The sequence below is a fragment of the Salvia miltiorrhiza genome, chromosome 1 (assembly GCF_028751815.1).
Source record: "Salvia miltiorrhiza cultivar Shanhuang (shh) chromosome 1, IMPLAD_Smil_shh, whole genome shotgun sequence".
Taxonomy (NCBI): domain Eukaryota; kingdom Viridiplantae; phylum Streptophyta; class Magnoliopsida; order Lamiales; family Lamiaceae; genus Salvia; species Salvia miltiorrhiza.
The window spans coordinates 30996978-31007306 of record NC_080387.1 but is presented as its reverse complement, the minus strand read 5'-3'; the positions used below and the strand labels follow the sequence as shown (position 1 = coordinate 31007306).

The following is a 10329-nucleotide window of genomic DNA, read 5'->3' as shown; positions in this document are numbered from 1 at the left end:
AAGAGAGAATTCCCCATCTCTCGTTCTCACTCCTCGGCTGAAACCCCCAAACACATCTCTCTCTCTCTCCTTACGCTGAGAGCTCTATTTGTTCTCTCGATATGTTTCCGGCGAGGAATCTGGCGCCGCAGCCGTCGACCATCTCTTTCATCTGAATCGTGCCCTAGCTCTTCCTCAAATCCTCTGGAAAAGGCGAAGATGAAAAGCCCCAATTTTTCTCCTTCATCTGAATCGTGCCCTAGCTCTTCCTCTGCCCAAATCGTCGCCGCCCTGCTACAACTTCCGGCGGCATCGCCGCCCTACGCGGCTCTGAAACTCCGGCAAAGTCGACGCCGTGCACCGGAGTGTCTTTCTCTCTCAATTCCCGTTCACAACAGAGCTCGTCTGCTGGCGAATGGAGCTCGCCCTTCTCTCTTTCCCCGTGGATCTCCGCCGCGAATAGCTCCGGCGAGGCCGGCTGTCGCCGCCTCTGAAATTGGCGACGCCAGCGCCGTCCCCTGCTCCACATCTCACATCCTCACTCACGCGCACCCGACGGAGGCAAGGGTCGTGCCCAGTCCTCCCATCACAAACCGCCGCGACGCCGCCTCTTCTCCTGTCGTTTCGGCAGCCGTTCGCTATTGTTTCCGATTGTCTCATCGACAAAGGTTGGTCCCAACTGCCGATTCGGCAGCCATTCGCTATTATTTCCCCAATTTCTTAATCCAATTGCTCATTTTTTCCATTTTAGTTTGGTTCTCATTTTGTTGTGAGCAAATGTTTGTCAGTTGAATTCATATGCTTAGTTGGTTGATTCAAAATGTGTGCTTTAATTGGTATAATTTTGGATTTAGTGAGGAGGATAGAAGATGGTTTATGGAGGCGATGCAAGGGCAGAAATAGAATGCAGAGTGTATAATGAATACTAATGGTGAAACAAGCAGGCTAAATCCCAGAAAAGCACCATGTTTCTATAATTTTGTCTCTAAGATGGTTCTATGATCACTTTCATTTTGATATTAGGTGTTTATGTTATAAATCCCAGAAAAGCACCATGTTTCACTGATCCTTCATTTTCCCTTTCGGAATATAGCAAAGCCTGAAAGCTTTCTCATTATATATGTGATGCTGTTTGTCATCAGGGTGGTGTCCAGAGGGTCCATTTATTGGATGGCACAATTGGGGGAGTGTTATTGTAGGAATTGTTTCAGAGAGATGGAGTGGGTACCATGGTAGCTAGGTATCACCCTCTTTAACAGATACTTTCTCAAACTATATTCAAGTAATATTTGAATTTCCCTTGAATATCATTTTTGTAAGATATAGGTCAGCAACAGATGCCCAGTTAGGTGAAGAGATCTGGAATATACTTATGCTGTCAGTAGCTTGTGCCTGTTTTTTCAACTCCAATACTGCAAAGTAACTAATGAATTAAAATCCCTGCCTGTTGCAGATATTTCTTCTTCTATTTCTGGTCGATACCAATATTGACGATTTTGATTTGTCTCTACATGATTTAGCCTGCTTGTTTCACTTGGAGTCTCTCGAGAGCTTCATAAACCAGGTGTGTTTTTTGTTTTATAATTTCGAATGCAGAGTGTATAATGAATACTAATGTGGTGGATTTTCGACGTACAGGCGTCTGAGCTCGCTCTGGTCCGCCCGTTGCCCGCGCGAACCGGCATGATCGAAGCAGCATTAGGTACAAGTTCAGCCACAGATATATATAAATATAAATATATAGTAGATGTGCTGTAAATGAGATAAATCTTGTAGTTTTTGCTTAGGTGAGTATCAATTTACAATCCAACTCTTGCTTTAATTTTTTGTGCTGCTTCTTTCATATGTCGCTGTATTGATACTAACATCGTTGTTCCATTCAGACAGACAACGTTGCGTGTGTGGGATGTTCTTTTCTACGAGGGAGCAAAGGTTTTATTCAGTGTAGCCTTGGCAATTTTTAAGGTAAAGTTTATACAGTGGGGTTGAGTTTATGTATATGCAGATGAATGAAGAAGAGTTGCTGTTGACACATCATGTAGGTGATGTGATAATTGTTATACAGAGAAGTACTCATTACCTCTTTTGATCCTCTGATGAATTGAAGACAACGGGTGCATATCCTGGAAGCAAGAGAAACAAGCAGCTAAAGTGACGGAAGCCAAAAGGAAACGAGAAGAGGCATTTTTATGATCAACAATATTTTATTGGATTTGATGTAGGATGATTGTATGATGGATATTTTTTCAATGTAGGATGATAAAGAATATTTGAAATTAATGAATGACCTTTTTATTATTCGTGTATATATTTTACATTATTTATTATGAATTTTTGGATTTAATAAAATATTTATTTGAAAAAATAGGAAATTTAAGTATAATTGCAGAATTAAAATAAAAGATTAAAAAATTCAACGAATAGACAACGCGGTATGTTCGCGTTGTCTATTAGCTGATAGACGACATGCGCATGCACGTTGTCTATCAGCTGATAGACAACGCGCATGCGCATGTCGTCTATCAGCTAATAGACGACATGCGCATGCGCGTTGTCTATTAGCGCCCCTAATAGACTACACCTACATACATGACATGCGATTTTTAAATAGATGACACGCTTCGCATGTTGTCTATTAGCATTTTTCTTGTAGTGAACGAAAAAATAAACAAAATTAACTATAACTTATAATAAAATAAAACAAAAAAAATAAAAGAATAAATTGGGAGAAAAACAATAAAGAAAAGAAAGTTGAATTAAATTGCTAAATGATGCGTCTAACTTCCTGTAAAAGTATGCGTACATATCTTGTCACCCTTAATGTAATCCCACATTAGTAATTATCAAAATTAAAACTTAAAGTCTAACTCTAATAAGAAAGAGAAATAAGCCTTGAGCATCAAGTGCACGCCCAAAACAAAGACTTTAATCTAGCCCACTACAAAGAATTAAAAGCAACAACCCATTAACATTCTCGACAATTCAGTTCAGACGTCCAGACATATGGTATGAGCGCACCATCCAGCTTCACGTTTCATAAGATTTTCCTTCAATTACTTTATGACTTCAAAACTCTTTCCAAAATCGGAACTTTTCTCCATAATCTATCAAAAACATCAAAAAAATCCATTAGAACTGAATTGTAACCAAAATATGATATTTGACATAAATCAAGCATAGAAATACCCCAAACACTTAAAATATGCCTAATCACTTACACCGTGTATTTGGAGCCAGATGAAGCTCGTTAAGCACAGAAGTGATTTTCATTTATAACTTCTTCCTATTATTCCATATTTAACTTATCATTTCAACATTGTGGACGTAAACTATCCTCGAAATTCACATCAAACGGTGATAATTTTTAGTTACATTGATATTACGATCTCAAGCGAAGAAGTTTTTCAATTGACGATGAGACTCTGATCCCTCACAACATGCGGCAATGTGTCATTAATTATTCTAATGCCATTGCAGCTACAAGATTAGTCCAAGGAGCAGGCTCATCTACTACAACAAAATTTACGAAAGATAATGCAGAGGTTAATGCCACACTATAGCTTGAGCCTCAACCCACTGACATGCCTCTTACTCATCAACACTTTGATAATGCTATGGACGCCTTCCGACATGGCTTCGACACTTCACTTGGTGATTTTCACAGGAATGTCTTTGGACGTCTAGATGCACAAGATTAGAGATTGACCTGCTTTGGAGAACAGTTAGACCACTTGGTCTCAGTAGTATCCCTCCACCACCACCTTCGAGACAACATTGATTCACACTGTTGATGGCTTGTCGATATTGAAAAGTTTCGCCATTATTTTTACATTTGTTCATTTGCTTTCAGAACTGAGGACACTGCTCTGATTAAGTGCAGAGGATCAGTGTTTTTTGTATGATTTGATGAATCGATGCACGTTGTTAATTTTTCTATGTGTTTTGTATTTGTGAGTCCCGACATTTATTCAAGTTTTACATAGTAGAGTTTTGGTTTAAGTTAGTTTATTTTTTGTTGAATCTATTGAATATGACTTGAATCTTTTAAATTTTTGGTTGATTGTGACTTAAGTGAAGTGAGGTCACTTTTATACTTGTTGTTGTATGACAAGTTTATGTGGATATGATTGAAGTGATTTGTTCGACTGAAGTTTGAATGAGTGTTATTGATGCAACTGCTGAAATAGTTGTCTCTAATTCAAAGTGATTCATCTGTACTTGTTGTGATTTGGGGAAACTTGAAAAAGAAAAAAAAAGATTGAGAATAAGGGGACTTTACTTCGAGGCAGTTTTTCGTTATTTGTTGAATGATGTTAAAGAGACATGTTGATAAAAGTGATTGGTTTAGTTAACTCATTTCTTATGGGGGATGGATCTTATCCGATTAATTATCTCATGCATGAGTAACATGTTTGTTGGGATCCTTGTGGAATATCCTAACCCTTGTTTTGATGATACCAAAATTCATAGGACTTAAATGTAATAGACTAGAATCGTTTTGAACTCAAGTGTTAGAGTTCATTTCTAGTTTAGTTGCGGTGTCGAAGACTGAAGACTGAAGACTGAAGAATGAAGACTGAAGACTGAAGACTGGAGTTACCAACTGAAGTGTCAGTTGAAGAATCAGTTGAAGACTAATTATTTAATGCGCGCCATAGACTGATACTAAAGTCAAGTATCAGTTGAACATTCCTCCTAGGACTGATCTTCCAACGTTCAGAGGAAGTCACGTACGCTCAAAGTACAGCCGCATTAAATGCAGAGATATCTCAATATCTTATCTCTGCAGAGGTCATTCCTATCTGGTGGCTACTTTTCAGAGATGTCACATCTCCTGTCCTTCAAAGAGAGTCGTTTCCACACAGACAAGGAACCTCGAAGATTGAAGCCTCAGCCCAAATTCGAATTGCTCTCCAACGGAAGAAATCTTGAGGACGATTTACGCCAACGGATCTATTCAAGAGTTCTCCTACAAATAGCGCTCGAGGATCACTTCAATCTTCACCGATTCAACGACATAAGTTGAAGCTCTGCCGAAATAGCTACTCAGCCTAAAGCTTAACCGCTCAAAGCTTGAATCGAAGAAGAGAATTCCAAAGCCAAAATCAGTCACTGCTGATTACATACATTCTCTTAGACCCTAGGCATATATCTGTGTACCCAGAAGCCAAAGGTCAAACTTGCTTCAAAGAACTTGTTCTTTGTAAGTATAGTTGGCACTCGTTTAAACCTCTCCCCCATAAGAGTGTTTGAGTGACTCGGAGTTCAGGAAGGTACTCTGAACTCTGAAAGGGAAGTCTGAGCATGAGGTGTGCTTAGCAGGGAAATCCTACGCGAGTTGTGTAGGTGCTGAAATCCTACGCGAGGTGTGTAGGTGGGGAAACCCTACGCGAGGTGTGTAGGTGCTGAAGAGAGTTTATCTTCAGTTTACGGTTTGCAGTGCACCAGGCAAGCACTTGCGGAGTGGATTGTTGGTCTGATCAACCAGCCGTGGATGTAGGAAAGAGTTTTTCCGAACCACGTAAAAGTCTCTGTGTTATTTACAGCTTTCAGTTTTACATTCATAACTGTGCTATTTCAATTGATAAAACTGAACACTGACTAACAGCAAAGAGAAACCCTAATCCAACTATCTGCTCCACTGAGGCTATTCGAAACTAAGTTTAATTTCCGCTGCGTATGATATCAATCTGACTCACTATCCTCTGATAGTAAGGAAGAGAGATATCATCTTCATCTTTGCAAACACGACTGAAGCCCTTACGTGGATCAGTTAAGTTCTAGTTACTTAACTGATAACTCTTTACTGAAGAGCTTTCAGTATCAGTCGTCAACCCTGTTGGTCAAAACTAATTTCGGTTAAACAGGTGTCTGGTTTGCATGCAAAGTTTCTTTTCTTTCTCTGACTGAGATCCCTCTGATTGAGGTCGGTAGATAGTCAAAAATAGCCTATAGGTGTATTCCCCCCCATACACCTATTCGAGACCCCCCGAACCTAACAATTGGTATCAGAGCAGGTTGTTCGCAAGAACTATCTGTCTCTGACTAGTTCCTACTTGAACTAGATCCTTTCTTAAAGGTCTCGAAGAAGTTTTACTCTTTCTTATTTTTGTGCTTGCTATTTGCTCTATCTGCTGTTATCTGTTCTCTCTTTTTTGATAGAGACTAACTACAGCAAATTATCTTCTCTACCTATGTTTAGTATTGAAAAATACGACATATGGAAGTTTCGGCTTGAAAGCTTCCTCACCGCCCAACATTGCAGAATGTGGGAAGTCATCACCAGCGGTCCGATCATCATCACCGAAACTGTAAAAAGGGTTCCCAATGACATCCGTCAGGAACCTTACGATGAGGACCAGCCCAAGTCAGAGGCAGACTTCACCACAGAAGAAAGGAAGCAAGATGAGTTAGACAACCTCGCCAAAAGCATCATCTCCGGCACCATTCCCGACAAGCATGTCATGAAGATCATCAAGTGCAGAACAGCAAAGGAGATGTGGGACATTCTGGAAAGAATGTGCGTAGGTTCTGAGGAAATGAAGGAGAATAAGCTATCCATAGCTTGCCAGAAATTCGACTCCTTCCTCATGCTCAAGAATGAATCTGTCGAGGAAATGGAACAAAGATTCAATCTTATATTGAATGAAGTTCAATCCGTTTCCAAAGACAAATACACTCAACGAGAAATCAACCTGAAGATTCTTCGAGCATTGCCACGTGGAGAATGGCAGATCTACTCAGTCGCTCATCAGCATAAGCCAGGATTCAGTCAGCTCCCGACAAACAAGCTTTTCTCCGATCTCATGGCAAATGAGTTCGACCTTCTGAGAAATCTTGGTAACAAGAAGGCTGGAGGATCAGACGAAGATGGTCCATCAACCTCAAGAGGAGTTGCACTGAAGGCCTCGACCAGAGAAGGCAAGAAGCAGATCAAGGAGCCAACAGAACTCAACCCTGAGGACTTCTTCAGTCAATATGGCTTGTTGACTGACAGATTCAACAATGTTGGGAACCTTGTGGAATATCCTAACCCTTGTTTTGATGATACCAAAATTCATAGGACTTAAATGTAATAGACTAGAATCGTTTTGAACTCAAGTGTTAGAGTTCGTTTCTAGTTTAGTTGCGGTGTCGAAGACTGAAGACTGGAGTTACCAACTGAAGTGTCAGTTGAAGAATCAGTTGAAGACTGATTATTTAATGTGCGCCATAGACTGATACTAAAGTCAAGTATCAGTTGAACATTCCTCCTAGGACTGATCTTCCAACGTTCAGAGGAAGCCACGTACGCTCAAAGTACAGCCGCATTAAATGCAGAGATATCTCAATATCTTATCTCTGCAGAAGTCATTCCTATCTGGTGGCTACTTTTCAGAGATGTCACATCTCCTGTCCTTCAAAGAGAGCCATTTCCACACAGACAAGGAACCTCGAAGATTGAAACCTCAGCCCAAATTCGAATTGCTCTCAAACGGAAGAAATCTTGAGGATGATTTACGCCAACGGATCTATTCAAGAGTTCTACTACAAATAGCGCTCGAGGATCACTTCAATCTTCACCGATTCAACAACATAAGCTGAAGCTCTGCCGAAATAGCTACTCAGCCTAAAGCTTAACCGCTCAAAGCTTGAATCGAAGAAGAGAATTCCAAAGCCAAAATCAGTCACTGCTGATTACATACATTCTCTTAGACCCTAGGCATATATCTGTGTACCCAGAAGCCAAAGGTCAAACTTGCTTCAAAGAACTTGTTCTTTGTAAGTATAGTTGGCACTCGTTTAAACCTCTCCCCCATAAGAGTGTTTGAGTGACTCGGAGTTCAGGAAGGTACTCTGAACTCTGAAAGGGAAGTCTGAGCACGAGGTGTGCTTAGCAGGGAAATCCTACGCGAGTTGTGTAGGTTCTGAAATCCTACGCGAGGTGTGTAGGTGGGGAAACCCTACGCGAGGTGTGTAGGTGCTGAAGAGAGTTTATCTTCAGTTTACGGTTTGCAATGCACCAGGCAAGCACTTGCGGAGTGGATTGTTGGTCTGATCAACCAGCCGTGGATGTAGGAAAGAGTTTTTCCGAACCACGTAAAAGTCTCTGTGTTATTTACAGCTTTCAGTTTTACATTCATAATTGTGCTATTTCAATTGATAAAACTGAACACTGACTAACAGCAAAGAGAAACCCTAATCCAACTATCTGCTCCACTGAGGCTATTCGAAACTAAGTTTAATTTCCGCTGTGTATGATATCAATCTGACTCACTATCCTCTGATAGTAAGGAAGAGAGATATCATCTTCATCTTTGCAAACACGACTGAAGCCCTTTCGTGGATCAGTTAAGTTCTAGTGACTTAACTGATAACTCTTTACTGAAGAGCTTTCAGTATCAGCCGTCAACCCTGTTGGTCAAAACTAATTTCGGTTAAACAGGTGTCTGGTTTGCATGCAAAGTTTCTTTTCTTTCTCTGACTGAGATCCATCTGATTGAGGTCGGTAGATAGTCAAAAATAGCCTATAGGTGTATTCCCCCACATACACCTATTCGAGACCCCACGGACCTAACAATTGGTATCAGAGCAGGTTGTTCGCAAGAACTATCTGTCTCTGACTAGTTCCTACTTGAACTAGATCATTTCTTAAAGGTCTCGAAGAAGTTTTACTCTTTCTTATTTTTGTGCTTGCTATTTGCTCTATCTGTTGTTATCTGTTATCTCTTTTTTGATGGAGACTAACCACAGCAGATTATCTTCTCTACCTATGTTTAGTATTGAAAAATACGACATATGGAAGTTTCGGCTTGAAAGCTTTCTCACCGCCCAACATTGCAGAATGTGGGAAGTCATCACCAGCGGTCCGATCATCATCACCGAAACTGTAAAAAGGGTTCCTAATGACATCCGTCAGGAACCTTACGATGAGGACCAGCCCAAGTCAGAGGCAGACTTCACCACAGAAGAAAGGAAGCAAGATGAGTTAGACAACTTCGCCAAAAGCATTATCTCCGGCACCGTTCCCGACAAGCATGTCATGAAGATCATCAAGTGCAGAACAGCAAAGGAGATGTGGGACATTCTGGAAAGAATGTGCGTAGGTTCTGAGGAAATGAAGGAGAATAAGCTATCCATAGCTTGCCAGAAATTCGACTCCTTCCTCATGCTCAAGAATGAATCTGTCGAGGAAATGGAACAAAGATTCAATCTTATATTGAATGAAGTTCAATCCGTTTCCAAAGACAAATACACTCAACGAGAAATCAACCTGAAGATTCTTCGAGCATTGCCACGTGGAGAATGGCAGATCTACTCAGTCGCTCATCAGCATAAGCCAGGATTCAGTCAGCTCCCGACAAACAAGCTTTTCTCCAATCTCATGGCAAATGAGTTCGACCTTCTGAGAAATCTTGGTAACAAGAAGGCTGGAGGATCAGACGAAGATGGTCCATCAACCTCAAGAGGAGTTGCACTGAAGGCCTCGACCAGAGAAGGCAAGAAGCAGATCAAGGAGCCAACGGAACTCAACCCTGAGGACTTCTTCAGTCAATATGCCTTGTTGACTGACAGATTCAACAAGATGGAGTCCAAGTTTCGGAAGTACAAAAGGTTCCACAAGCAGCACTTCAAGGGAAAAGAAAGAGAAGGGGACTCCAGACATTCCACAGATCGAAGCGGAGAAAGGAAGTCAGCCGCTTACGACATCAAAGAATTGGAATGTTTTGGATGTAGAAAGAAAGGGCACTTTCGACATGAATGCCCTGATTTGACTCCAGCTGAGCGCAGGGAACTGAAAGCGAAGAAAGATCGCAGATCTTCGAAGAAGAAAGCGATGGTTGCTGATGATGCTGACTCTTCCAACGACACATCAGAATCATCCGACTTCGACAGTTCCAGCTCAGATGATGAGAGCCGAGCCCTGATGGCCAACGAATCAGAAAGTGTAGCTGACAACAGCTACAACAATGGAATGAATGGACCAGAGGTAAAATCTCTCACAAAAACTCCATATACTGATAACTTCCTGATGCTTTCAGGAGACCATTCAGAATCTGGAGATAGCTCATCCTTTGAAACTGACGAGTTTGATCAGCTCCTGACTGATCACTGTCAGCTGAGGAAAATGTTCGAAGATCTCCTCAAGCAGAATCAGAAAATGGACAAGGAGATCAATGATGAACGAGCTAAACATCAGACAATCATCTACTTTCCGGATGAAACTTGTCTTGATCAGCTAATCATGGAGAACAGCCGACTGGAAGAAGAGCTCAGAGTCTCCAACTCAGAAGGTGAAAGAGCATCTCATGAAATCAAGAGGCTCAATCACAAGCTGGAAGAAACAGTCAAGAACTGCATGATGCAGTC

General features: G+C 41.1%; 1 protein-coding gene and 1 long non-coding RNA gene across 2 annotated transcripts; both read left to right on the top strand.

The window, feature by feature from the left end:
- Positions 1-1445, top strand: LOC131020002 (uncharacterized). Its single transcript, XM_057948637.1, has 2 exons — positions 1-647; positions 1122-1445. Exons 1-2 carry the CDS (start codon positions 199-201, stop codon positions 1213-1215), a joined length of 543 nt encoding a protein of 180 aa, XP_057804620.1. The 5' UTR covers positions 1-198; the 3' UTR covers positions 1216-1445.
- A 213-nt stretch (positions 1446-1658) lies between these two features.
- Positions 1659-2277, top strand: LOC131019947 (uncharacterized). Its single transcript, XR_009100556.1, has 2 exons — positions 1659-1944; positions 1985-2277. It is a non-coding gene; the product is annotated as an uncharacterized LOC131019947 (long non-coding RNA).
- The last annotated feature ends 8052 nt before the right edge of the window (positions 2278-10329 follow it).

What these genes read in the sequence shown, in the direction of transcription:
- LOC131020002 (XM_057948637.1), top strand. Translation starts at nt 199, where the DNA reads ATGAAAAGCCCCAATTTTTCTCCTTCATCTGAATCGTGCCCTAGCTCT. An exon ending in CGATTGTCTCATCGACAAAG is followed by an intron (nt 648 to 1,121) that starts GTTGGTCCCAAC and finishes GTTTGTCATCAG; the next exon opens with GGTGGTGTCCAGAGGGTCCA.